Source organism: Crocodylus porosus, unplaced genomic scaffold, assembly GCF_001723895.1.
Source record: "Crocodylus porosus isolate Cpor-Errol unplaced genomic scaffold, CroPor_comp1, whole genome shotgun sequence".
Lineage (NCBI taxonomy): Eukaryota > Metazoa > Chordata > Crocodylia > Crocodylidae > Crocodylus > Crocodylus porosus.
In genome coordinates, this window is record NW_017728916.1 from 5,276,431 (window position 1) to 5,289,900 (window position 13,470).

The following is a 13,470-nucleotide window of genomic DNA, read 5'->3' on the forward strand; positions in this document are numbered from 1 at the left end:
CTGCGTCCAGTTCTGGGCGCCGCACTTCAAGAGGGATGTGGACAGCATGGACAGGGTCCAGAGAAGGGCCGCTCACATGATCAGGGGACAGCAGGGCAGGCCCTATGAGGAGAGGCTATGGGATCTGAACCTGTTCAGCCTCCAAAAGAGAGGGCTGAGGGGGGATCTAGTGGCCTGTTATAAACTAGTCAGGGGGGATCAGCAGGCACTGGGGAAATTCCTGTTCCCCCGAGCACTACCAGGAGTGACCAGGAGTAACGGTCACAAGCTGGCAGAGGGTAGGTTTAGGCTAGATATCAGGAGCCGCTACTTCACGGTCAGGGTGGCTAGGATCTGGAACCATCTTCCAAGAGAAGTGGTGCAGGCTCCTACCCTGGGGGGTTTTAAGAGGAGGTTAGATGAACACCTTTCTGTGGTCGTTTGACTCCAGTACTCTTTCCTGCCATGGCAGGGGGTCAGACTAGATGATATACTCAGGTCCTTTCCGACCCTAGAAACTATGAAACTGTTACTGTTATCTGTTACTGGTATAGACTTCTGGCCATATGTCACTGATGGGATCTGTACTTTCCTTAACAATGCTCTTTTTGGATGCTATAACTGAATTCCTTATCCAATCTTTAATAGTACAGTGGCACTGTTGGGATGAATGTTTGCCTAAAGATGAAAAGAACACTTCATGATTTCATCTTGATGTTTCTAAAATTTCAAACCTCATAGTGTCAATGGATTTACAGGTAGAGTCAGAGCTATTCATGCTTTACAGAACTTAGTCCATTTGAAAATTCAACGACTGCCAAGACCCATAATTTACCTTTATAAGATGAAGATTTTTGATACCAGAGAGCTCTTCAAATGTGAAGATAAGGAATGTAACAAGATTCAGAGGCTGTATATAAAGCTGACCAAAATCACCAACATTTCAATTTTTAATAACTGTTTGTCAAAAGTTCACATTCAAATGAAAAAAAAATTGTTTATACTAATATTCCTATTTTTCAGCCAACTCCAGCTATACGACACATTCTCTTTGGAAATAAGATGTAGATTTTTAGATCAGGTTACCTACCTGCTTTCTCAACCACTTACTGTCCTTCAGTCAAGCCTGGATGCCCTTTTAAAGTGTATTCACTAGCTCAAGTTATTGGTTTGATGCAAGATTCATTGGATGAATTCCTATTGAAGCTGCTTAAAATGAATCTTTCTGGTCTATGACCTGACATATCCCCAGTATAAACTTAAAGTTATTTTGTCTCTGGTTTCTCACATGCCTCATAGTTTACACTTATACCATTTACCTTTATAGGTAGAGAGACCCTTGTTAATGTACTGGATTGAAACTTCATGTCTGCATTTACATATTTTATGCTTCCTGGTTTACTTGGGGTTCAGTGTCAACTTTATATTGAATAATCTCAGCATCTGGGCCAACAAGACATCAGCCAATTTTTCTCTTGTGCAAGTTATTTCTATAAGCATGAATAGCTCTGACTCTATCAATACTAAGCTCATTGTGATCAGGAATATTATTCGCTGTCATTGGTGGATAAATACAGTTCCTGGCTTTGTTTGTTTCAGGTCTGCAGACCTTTGCAGAGTCATTCTGTTTATTATACTCTAAACAGCAGCCACTTTTACAGAGCATGTTTCAGCATGTATATGTTTTCCAGCCCAGTTTCTGTCCAGTTCCAAGGTCTTTGTATGCCTCTGTATATACACATTTGAGTATATTTCTCCACCTTGAACCCAGTGGCTACTGTTTTTATCCAGGCATTGTTAGCTTATATTTAGCAATATCCATAGTGTGGTCTAAGAAAAGCAAGACTCCTACACAGGGAAGCTGGGATCACTTCAGTCTTTCATTTTCTTCCCGAATATTTTAGATATTTCCTTATGGAGTTTTTATCTAGCAAAAACTAGGTTACCAAAGCAGGGTTTCAGTGCTCTCAGATCTTGCACACCAATGGACCAGGTATTGAAGCTACCCTTACTTTGGCTCCAATGCATAGTCTTGGATAGCTACCTTTTAATATGACAACCGGGTTCTGTACGGTTCAGAAAACATTAGCTCCACAATTTGTACAAATCTTTGTCATGTTTCTGGGTGGTTGTTCAATTTCTGGGCCATTCTGAGTATCCATAAACAAGCAATATCCACAGTTATGGTCCCCTCCCTTAGCACTGTCAGGTGCTGACAGTTGATTCTGCTTCATTCAGATCTCAATCACTTCATTTTTGTCAGTAGTTTTCAATTACTACTGTCACAGACTGCAATAAAAAAAAGGCTGCTCCTTCACTCAGCAGAGGATGTAAAAACCTTTGGAAGTCTAAGCCCTGGTGAAAAGGCCTAGGCTCAAGAGTACTTCATACAGCACAAAGCAATCAGCATGTGCCTCTCTTTCACAGCTAGGAGCGGGGCTAAAGAAGCAGCCCGCATTTTTTCCATGCGTCTCCTGTTAAGAATTGAAATCCTTTGTGTTGTAAGATGAATCTGCTTCTTTTTCTTTCTTTCTCTTGTTTCTCTCTCAATGTTTTTTCATCTAAACTTGGCTTTATTATTCATGCAGAAGGCGGGGTAAATTTGCACCTTATAATCATTATTGTTTGTGACCATATTATGTGTAACCATGGTGAAACACTGTTGTGAGGGAAACAAGAATGTGCTGATGGTAAAGATTGTTGTTTGAGCCTATGTCTTTCATTCCTGTTAAGAGAGCTGTCCAGTGGTGGCTGAGTCAACATTTTTACTCCACCATGGACTTTACAGCTGAAGCACTGAACCCCAGCCCAGTTCAAGCGAAGCTCAGAGCTAAACAGCATTATTTCTTCTCTTCTTAAGGGCTGGTGGCTTGACACCATGGTAGAATGCATGGCTTAGCTCAAGGGAGCAGAAGGGACAAGTATGTGCATAACTGAGGCCAGGTCAACATCTGCCAGGATGGGATGGTATTTCCTCACCAACTGAGCAGGGAGAACATTCACAATCAGTAAACTGTACTGAGCACTAGTGCTAAACAGGCCAATAGACATTGGAAACCACCTGTTATACTATGAAGCAGGAAAACAGGATGGTCCTGAAGCCACTCACCCCACATGGGGTTGGATATCTTCAGACCCAGTTTTGTTTGCTTTAGAAAGCATAATGTCATCCATTCCTTGTGCCCACTGCTTCAATCCCTACTCTGCTGAAGGCTATGAGGAGATGATAAAGAAGTAACCATCAGACTTCTTCTGAGGCAGGGTGGTTCCCGTTCTGTTCATAACTTAGGAACCACAACTATATCAAATCACTTCCAACCCTGCTTACATCTCCTCTGGCAGCTCCCCAGCCGTCTAAGTGTGTGAGGCTGTGTGCTTTCAGGTACAGCCAAGCAATAAAGCCTGCTGTATTGGCTTGGACGTTCATGGTTTCCAAGAAGCAGTGCTGTTGGGCAGCTAGGACACATGACCAGGAATCAGGAGACCTGTATTCTATCCCAGCCCTGCCACTGACTGGCTGTCTGACCTTGGTTAAGTCACTGTAATCCTGTATTTCTCTTCCCACCTTTGCTGGCCTTGCGTGTTTAGCTTGTTATCTCTTTTATTACCTTTGGGGCCTCTGGAAGCAAATGGTACTAGGCATAATAATCATCATCATCATTTGGATGCCTTATGATCCCAGAGGATGTTTGAGTCTTACTGTGGCCAGTGGAGTATATGGCCTCATCCAGCTATTATGGAGTAGGCTATGGCACAAGTTTTTTCTTATGTTCTGGAGGGCAATGAGATGAGCTCTCCTTTGCATTGCTCATTAGTTTGCTTTCCATTAAAACTTCATGAACTGCTCCGCTCTAGAGAAGATGGGTATGGGTCACCACGCAAATAACTTCAGTGACTGGTATCTGTGCCTTAGCACTCTAGTTAGCCCAGGTGCGGTTAGCCCAAGTGCGATCACTCAAACTGGAAAGATGGCCATGAGCTACTGTGTACTCACTGTTTCTGCGCTGAAGAAGAGTTTAATAGAGGCAGAAGTAAAAGCTTGACGTGTCCTCTCTCATACCTGGGCTCACCTAGAGGCCACCTCATTGAGAGGGCCATGCCCCGCAAGGGGCTACCTTGCTGTGAGATTCATGTCCTGGAGTGGATATGAAGGATGGGTGTGCCTAATAAAATTAAGTCTTTGAGCAGTTAGTGGCCCCTGAGTAAATGGCAGCCCAGGAAAAATGCCCACCCTGCTCCCCTGCATCCCTGCGCCTGTCTTCATTTCCTGTGTGTGTTACTAGGAGCATTGGAGAAATATCCCATTGTTCTTTGTGCTGCAGTGACCATTTCCAACTGATTTGTGGGAGAACTTGTCTGCCCTTCTGGGCACACAGGGGACTTAAGGGAAGGCTGTGGAGATTTGTCAGCACTCAAGTGGATGAGCCTGTATTCCAACCAAGTTCCTAGTCTAAGTAAAAGCAGTGCTCAAAGGTTGTTGGGTTTTTTTCTTGTAGCCTCATAAATCAACTTGTCTCAGTTTAAAGCACCAGCAAACTAGGTCAGAGGGTTTTGCATATGGATGTCAGAGACCCAAGAAAGCACCGGAGTGAACTCTGCAGGGAATGTCTACCAGTGACTTTGTACGGACTAGTCAGTCTTAGGCATTGTCTGTACTAGGGGTCTCTCCAGCCACCAGTAGCCAACCACAGCATAGCTGCAACTGTGCAAGTTCTGGTGCATACAACCAAAGACACTGTTTGCCCCAGCTGAGCTGCTCAGAACTAGGGTAAGCTGTGTGATTGTAACTAAGTGCTCTGCCTGTCAACACTAGACAGCCATCTCTGCCAGGGTGACAAAGCCTTACATTTGCAGATAGAAATAAAAGCCTGCTCCTAACAACGGCCTCATCCTAGCATCATAGGGAGGAGAGAAAATTGAGGAACCTTGGCAGTTTTATCACGTTAAGTTTGAAGGGGCTAAATTTAATACACAAAAAATGAGATTGTATCTAATTTTCCCTTAAAGTAGGGATTAAACTTTTCTTAATATAAAAACAAATGTTCCTCTCAAAGGAAATGGCAACCCATGCTTCCTGAGGCATAGCTATAATTGTCTAGGAGGTTAGAAGTACGTCTGTCCTGTGGGTTAGGAAGGCCCAAACATTAGTCCTAGTCCTTCCTGAAGTTTGTTGCTAGGATCTACTTTATTAGGAAGGTCACGCAGTTGTCATGGGACTGGATTCCATGAAGCAGGAGGTTCCTTCCAGTCCAACATTCTTATATTTCTTTGGGTCCATCTAGCCTGGGACTTGTAGGTGGGTATGAATACAATGAGAACACTCACCTACTTCTATTGTATGGGCATAAAGGGAAGGAGCTATCAGTCATACTGGTTATAAAGCTGTTATGTGCCTAGGGTCATTGGGTTGTGTGGTGGTACCAAGGGTTGAGGGAATAAACAGGGGTAATAAGTACTGAGGTAGCATTCCTCTCCCATGTAGAAAGACTGAAATATGGGCTCTCAAATGCCACACCCTTCAGAGTTCTCTGCTTGCTTTGTTCACCTATTAAGCCCTCTTATACACTTTCCTTACCTTCTTTTCTAGCCCCTAGTGCTGCTGATGGAATGGCCTGAAGCCACCAACTTCGCCTGCCTGATAGCAGGTTACTGCCGGCTCCTGGTGGACTCCAAGAAGATGATATTCTCTCGGCCTCCCAGTCAGCCGCCACCTCCTCAGATTATCAAGGCAGGTATGTTTCAGCTTCTGCTATTTGTGGGCCCATTCCCCATAGTGTAGGCCAGGCCTTGACACAAATGGAGAGTCCCTAGTTTCCCTATTGCCTAAAGAAAAGAGAGGGAGACCACAGCCACACCCTCTGGGACCTCAGCTGGGGAGACAATCCCTCCCGGCTAGGCCTTGCCTCAAGCAGAGTGTGTCTAATAGGCCTCTGCAAGTCGGCAGTGATCCAATCCAGCTTCAGATCCAGCCGCTTTGGATGGCTGTGATCTGATCTGGAGCTCCGGACCAGGTTTCCATCTCAATCCGGCTGAAGCAGGTCCAAAGCTTTGGAGCCACCTTGGAGATCCGGCCATGGGGTATAATGGGGAATCAAAGAAATATCTATAACTTTATTGTTTCTTTTCTGATTTGGATGAAACATACAGGGATGGTAGCCTCTGCTGAGAGCATGAAACCTGCCAAGTTTCAAGAAGATAGGTGCAGGGGTTTGGGGGGAAATGTACCCCAAAATCTTGAAAGCCAAACTCATGTCACAGCTGTGTGTCACACCACAGGGAGGTAAAAACTGCATGGGTGGTAGCTCTTACTGAGGCCATAAAGCCTACCAAATTTCAAGGAGATAGGTGCAGGGGTTTGGGGGCACCCTGCACCGATCTCCACACCTGGCAGGCATTGTGGCCGCAGCAGGGGCCACCATCCCTGCAGCCTTCACCCTGCTGCGCCTTACCACACACAGTGTCACCCATGTCACGTGTTTTGCTTGTCCGCAGCTTGAGGAGCAGTTTCCCGCAAATCCCTGTACCGATCTTCTTGAAACTTGTCAGACTTTGCAGCCTCAGTAAGAGCTACCATTTCTGCAGTTTTGACCCTCCTGTGTTGTAACACATAGACGTGACAGGAGTTTTGCTGTCAAGATTTTGGGGTACAGTTGCACCAAAACCCCTACACCAATCTTTTTGAAACTTGGCAGACTTTGTGGCCTCAGTAAGAGCTACCACTCCTGCAGTTGTCACACCGCTTTGTTGTAACGCCTAGATGTAACATGAGTTTTGCTTTCAAGAATTTGGGGTGCTGTTCCCCACAACCCCCTGTACCAATCTTCTTGAAACTTGGCAGGCTTCATCCTCTCTGCAGAGTCTACCACCTCTGAAAATTTCATCCAAATCGGACAAAAAACAACAAAGTTATTGATATTTTTTTGTTTCCCTATTATACCCTATGGCTGGATCTCCAAGGCGGCTCGGAAGCACTTCAGAAACTCCAAACCCCTTCGGGAAGCCTAACAAGGCCAGCACTTTGACCTGGATGTGCTGCTTTGGACCCTGAAGCATCCAAAGCTTCTCTGGATCCGAAGCTCTGTCCGAAGCCTCACACAGCCCTAGTGTCTAATGGCCCTGTCACATAAAGAAGGGAGAGTGAGTCCATAGCCTTGCAAACCCAGCCCTCCTTCCCCAGAATGCCACTAGCCAGCCAATATGTAGAGGGACAGAGCAGCCCAACATCCCTGGCAGGTGGCCCAGTTGTTGTGTGTTTTGCATGCCAGTGCCAAAGCCACCAGTTCAGTACCTTCCTCCTTTTTGTGTGTCATGGGCATGGTTGTTCCTCCTCCTTCCTGCCTCTTAATTTTTTTACAGCCCCCTTCCCTTCCCTTCCCCCTTGGAATGACGCTGAGGGAGCCCCAGTCCCAACCCCCAAACTGTAAATGTCCCGTAGAGAGGCCATGTCACTGTGTCTGTCTGGGGAAGGATGGCAGATGGCCCTGTGAAGCTGCTGGTTCAAGACCTCGCTTTTTTTGCATGTCCTCCTGGATGCTCTTATTTTTAATTAATTTATTTATCTCCTCCTCCACTCATGGAGCCAAGTCCTCAAAGCCTAGGCCTTGCTTCAGAGTCTCCAGTGTCCCTTCTGGCTAAAGAAAGGAGAACAAGGCTGCAGCCTCGCAGATTAAGGCCCCAGCCCAAGCCCCAGAACAGCACTAGCCACTAAGGTGTAGAGGGGTAGAGTAGCCAAAAGCCCGTAGCAGAGCTCCAAGCCCCAAAGTGTCTGCTCACCATAGGTTAGGGTAGAGATGTAAAATATCTGGAAATTTTGAAGCAATGGAAAAAAAACAGTTTTTTCCATTTTTTTCCAGAAAAAATGGACATTTTGGGAAAAATTGAAATATATGTAATACTTATTTTCTTAGCACTCTTTACAGATCTAATTCACCTTGCACCTTTAAGAACATAAAATGTATAACGTATAACTTGGTTTGCTCATAAAATTATCAAGTTTGGTATATTTATTAAATTTAAAGGTATAGTTTATTCAGACAATAATTACAAATTTACTAATTGAATTTACTTTAAAATGTTTTTAATTTTTCTTACAAATGGAGCTACAAGCTGCTGGACTCTAAGGAACCTAGCATCTCATAGTTTTTGCCAATTTATAAGAAGCAGGCAAAAATTAAATTTAAAAATAGAAGAAACTATTGACATAGTAAAACAAAGAAAATTATTATGTATTCTGGACTTAGTCTCCTCCACAGTGTCAAGCAGATACAGAAAGCACTCGTCTTTAGAAAAAGAACTGAGAAAAAAAGGGAAAAAAACCAAGACTCATTGAATACAAATTTTGCTACATGAAACTTTGTCTAATCAGTCTCATTTTGTACTTCATTTTCATCATCTTCATGGACTTTAGAAAACTGAAGGTTTGCCCGGATTGAGACAAGCTTCTCTACTCTTTCACGTTAGTTTATTTCTTGATTTGATGTGAGTGTTTCCAAACATAGACCAGTTTCTTTCACATGCTGCAGAAGATGAAGGAATCTGAAGTAGGCAAGAAGCAAGAGGAGTCAAAGGCTGTGTTGTGCAAAGGCCTTGCCACTATGTTGTAGGAGGGATATGCTTGGCAGAGTCCCAGACTTCATTCCTGGACCAAATACCTGAAGATGTTCTGTATTCTGCAACATATGAAAGTACCTTTCCAACATTAAGTCCTAAGTGTGTTGCCTGTTTTGTAACCCAGCCAAATGCAGTGGCAGTAATATTTCTGCCTTTGAATCTTGGATCCAAGAGATTTGCAGCAGCATGAAATGACTGGCAACAAAATTCTTCCCATCTGTTAATAAAGTCTTTCACTTTTCTTTCTTCTGTACTTGTAAGTGGAGATACATTTAGATTCTCAAAAACAGTTGATTTTAGCTGGGCCATTTGGTAAGGAATGTCTGACAAAAGTGTACTATCTGATTCAGATGCAGTGATTGCTGAAGAAATTGGCTTTAGAATCTTCAGGGCATTGTGCAGCTGAACCCAGAAGACATCCTCATCAAGTACAGTGTTCCTTATGTTTCTGGGTACTTTAAGATCCTCAATTATTACTGTTTCTTGAAGAGCTTCTTTGTTTTTAGTAATCTTTCAAATGAGATCACTACATTACTACAGAGTTTGAGTGTCACTATTTTATTCTTTGCATTCTTTTCTTTCTGCTTCTTCTTAAAGACTGCAGCTACAACATGAGTAGCTTTTACATGTTTTATAACTTGTTTTGCTCTTCTATAGAACTTCTGCAGTGTCCAACTTCATGATGTCATTAAGAAGCAAGTTTAGCCCATGGGATGCACATCCTATTGCAGTAATATGTGGATAATTATTCATTATGATCTCCCATGCTGCTTTCATATTACTTGCATTGTCAGTGAACAGAACAAATACTTTACCACCCCCAATCTTCTGTAGGACTTCATATATTTTACTACTGATATACTCTGCAGTATGCCTGTTCTCTCCTGTTTTAATGCATCTATAAAAAACTAGTTGAGGTGTTGTTATCACGAAATTTATGATTCCTTCTCCTCACACATTTGTCCATCCATCTGTAAGTACTACAAGACAGTGCTTCATTGATTTTCCTTGCACAGATTGCATTACACGTTCATATTCTGACTCTAAAAGAGGCTTGCTCAAAGAATGCCTGCTGGGCAAACGGTATGATGGTCTTAGTAATTTAAAAGCTTCCTGCTAATATGCATTTTCAGTTATTGAATATATTGCTCTTGCAAGAGGTTGGTCATTTCCCCCCTGATCTTCAGGGGTCATCTTGTCTAGAAATGAAGCTATTGAGAGTCTTTTGTATACAGTTGGTTGCAATATTTGGTTACTTGAGGATGTTGATTGGGCAACCCTTTGTGATGCTGATATTATAGAAAAAGAAGCAGCAGCAGCAGTAGGAGGACTTCTGGATCAAGAATGTTGGAAAGAGCTACTTGCACTTTCATCATCATGATCTGCCTCCCCCTTACTTACACCCAGGAAGGATTATTTATTGTCTGTAGGACACTTCTTACATACAAGGATGTGTTTGGTCATCCTAGTAGCATTTGGAAATGCATATTTCATTTGACAGTATTTGCAAATCACATTTTTTTCTCAGAATAACTTGTAGTGTGGAAATGTTTCCATATGCTAGAAGTTGGTTACACCATTTTGCTGAGGGAGAAAAAAGAAAAATGTAATTTAGTGGCTAGCTTGCATATATAAGCACTAAGCTACAGCATGTACAAATTTAGTAATGGATGGAGGAGAGGCCTCCTCAGAGTTAACTGTGAACAACTTCCCTGCCCCACATGCCTCAATTCACTTCTAAGGTTGGGTGATTTATCACAAAACATCAGATTAGTTGGAATTCAAGTATTAGTTTTGAAAATATACTAATGCAGCTAAAATATAGTTTAATATACTGAATTCAGAGAAATTTAAACTCTTACCTTTCAATAAAGAAGTAAAGTTTCTTTCAGCTCCTTTGTGCTGCTTCTGTACTTCTGTGGATGTCAAAGTCATAGGGCCAGGAGGAGGCAGGCTTCTTCCAACTCCAGAACCTTTAGACTTGCTCTGTCTCCTTTCCTGAGGCTTTTGAGCAAGAAGGGCAATAAGCTCCTTGTTTCTAATCTCTACAGGAATGAATGGATGCTGCTGCCAGTGTCCACTCCCAGTCCTTTGAGCCTAGTCAGGAGGACAGGAGCAGATCCACCAACCTCTAAATCAAAAGTCAACAATAGAGGAAGTCCACAAGCAAAGAAGCCACTGAATCTTTCTTCCTTCTTTTGTGAAAACGGCAGTGCCCCCTGGGAGCAGAAATGCATCTTGCTCTTGAATTTGAGAGTTGTACTGTACTGCTTGTCCTCAGTGTACAGGAATTGTAATGATCTGATACTGTAGATAGTCTTACATAAAAGTCTTCCTATTACATAGTTATTAGAAAACATTTTGGGGGAGTAAAGGGTGGCAATATATGAACACTTTGTCTTAAACATCTTATTCATCATTCTAAAAAAAACTATTTCATAAGAAGTTTTTTAAATTTTTCCAAAATGTTTCCATTTTTCCAATTTTTCAGAAAAAAAAAAAAAAGTCCTTGGAAAAAATGGGGGGAAATTTTTTTTTTTCCAAATTTTTCTGTTTTTCTTCTGGGCCGTCACATCTCTAGGTTAGGGCCAGTCCCTGAGTCTGGCTGGGAAAGACCTTCTTCCTATGCCTCAGGAAAAGTGGTGGGCCAAGCACAACTTTCAGGTAGGGGCTTTTCCAGCTAGCCCTAGAGGATCCTTCTTTTCCCGTTCCCTGTGAGTACCTCAGCCTGGCCCTGTTGCTGCCCAGCTAAAGGCACAGGTGCGGGCCACAAAGGAGCAGGAATTGGCTACCTGTCTCAAACCCCCTGGGAGATGGGCCAGGGACAGTTTGCCTGGTGTGCCAATTATAGATCTGCTTGTTCAAAACCAGCCTCTTCCATGTGTGTCACAGGCAGGGTTGCCCCTCTCCTGACTACCTCTTGTCTCTCTAATAATTTTCCCTGCCTCCTTCACATCTTTTTTGGCATGAAACTTACAGAGCTCCACAGCTGGGCCTTCAGACTACTCACCATAGTTAGTGGAGAAGGGGAATTCACTCTATAATATCCTCTCTGCATTGGGGTGGAAGCAGAACAGATAGGGACCATTTTTACAGGGAAGGGTGGTATTAAGAGAAGGAAGTAGGTATCACAAGACAGGCATTTGGCCTGTGCTGCTGCCTTGTTGTGTGACCTTGGCCAAAGGACTCAAGTTTTCAGTGTCTCAGTTTCTCTGTCTCTGGAAAGCAGCAATAATTACACCCACCTCATAGCAAATTCCAACCCGTATTAGAATTGCTTAATATCTGTTCTGCAAGGCAAATCTAAGCTGACACAGCATGTATTAGCCATTTAAAAAGGCCTGTCATTCTGCCAGTTAAAAGAAACACTGGATTCTCATAGCACAGCTTGTCTGCTCCTGTGGAGACACATCACAAGAGCTGTGGGCATGTACCTGCAGTCTGTATGTATTTTTCAGGCCCCCAAAGAGATGATGTTGAACAGAGGTATCGCATAAAGGGTACATACCTGGGAGCAATATTCCTGCTGCCTTTGTACAAGTGCTGATGTGGAAACACTCACCTCCTCCACTGGATGCTTGATGAACTGTGCTGGGGGGTTCTGCCATTGTTATCATTGTGCTTTATAATGGAAGGTGCATGGCCAACATTTTCCAAAAGGGATAAAGAATTGTGGTTACCTTGGTTCTTAGGTGTCCTGTTCAAAACATCTTGAAGCGGGCCCATGAAGGGACTGGGTTTTCAGAGGGCTGAGGCCCAGTTTGTCCACAGAGCAGGCCCCTTTTAGGGGACTTGTGTTGGGCATTCAAAATCACTAGCCAGCTTCTAGCAATTTTGGCATTTATGGAGGCTACCAGTGCAGAGGATGGAAGCCATAACAGAAGCCACACTGAGGGGATCCTTCCTCACTGAGACAGACTTGGGGATTTACCGCTTAGTCTGAGATGGGGATCTCAGTTTTGTGACTGGAAGATAAATCTCAGGGCTGAACCTGCCCCTTCCTCTGGAGCCAACAAGTACCTACTGCCCTCTTCAGAGGGAGCTCCCTCATACACCTGCCCTTGAACACCTGGTTGGGACAAGTGTTTTGAAACACTTTCCCAGAAGCCAGAGAAGCACAAACAACCAGAGCACAGGAGGACTAGACTATGCAGCAGACCCCTTGGCAGTTCCCACATTTCCCTTTTCAAAAACAGGCAAGAGATCAGCTTCAGGGGTAGGTGGCTGGTGCCCAATACTGGCTCATAACCTGATTTCCCAGTCCTGAATCCAACCTCCTTCTCCCTTCTTGATGAGAGGTCTTCGGGGCAGCCACAGCCGAGGTCTTCGGGGCAGCCGCAGCTTCAACCCTGGAATCAGGAGGTAAAGGAGAGCAGAAAAGAGGGAGGCTGTGTTTCCCAGCAGTCCTTCCCATGTTTGTGATGATGAGGGTGGGTTCTTTGGTTGAAATGACATTGGTGGGTTGTAAGGGCATGAGGAAGGGGTAGAAACTGGAGGGTACCTCACTTCCAAGCATTAGGTTGCACAGTCACTAAAACCCCATTTTTCTGTGTTTAAACAGTCCACCCCATCCACTCTGTATAACCCAGACCTGAAGGATTCCCATCTCCTGGAAGGGGAAGTTCAGTGGTGGTAGTCCAGTCAGTCCTGCATAATTCTGTTGAATTATAGTTTCATAGTTTCTAGGGTTGGAAGGGACCTGAGCAGATCATCTAGTCCAACCCCCTGCCATGGCAGGAAAGAGTACTGGGTTCAAACAACCACAGCAAGGTGTTCATCTAGCCTCCTCTTAAAGACTGCCAGGGTAGGAGCCTGCACCACTTCTCTTGGAAGTTGGTTCCAGATCCTAGCCACCCGGACTGTGCAGTAGCGCCTCCTGAT

The 13,470-nt window shown here is 43.8% G+C and overlaps 1 protein-coding gene and 1 long non-coding RNA gene across 2 annotated transcripts in view; both read left to right on the forward strand.

Annotated features, from left to right (window-relative positions):
* FRMPD3 (FERM and PDZ domain containing 3) overlaps positions 1-13,470 on the forward strand; it is a 69,495-nt gene that overhangs the window by 43,697 nt on the left and 12,328 nt on the right. Inside the window, exon 12 of the mRNA XM_019536287.1 lies at positions 5,567-5,711. Within this exon, the coding sequence (XP_019391832.1) occupies positions 5,567-5,711 (145 nt within the window). The remainder of the gene's footprint in view (positions 1-5,566; positions 5,712-13,470) is intronic.
* On the forward strand, positions 8,238-10,480 carry LOC109310922. Its single transcript, XR_002101342.1, has 2 exons — positions 8,238-8,539; positions 10,376-10,480. It is a non-coding gene; the product is annotated as an uncharacterized LOC109310922 (long non-coding RNA).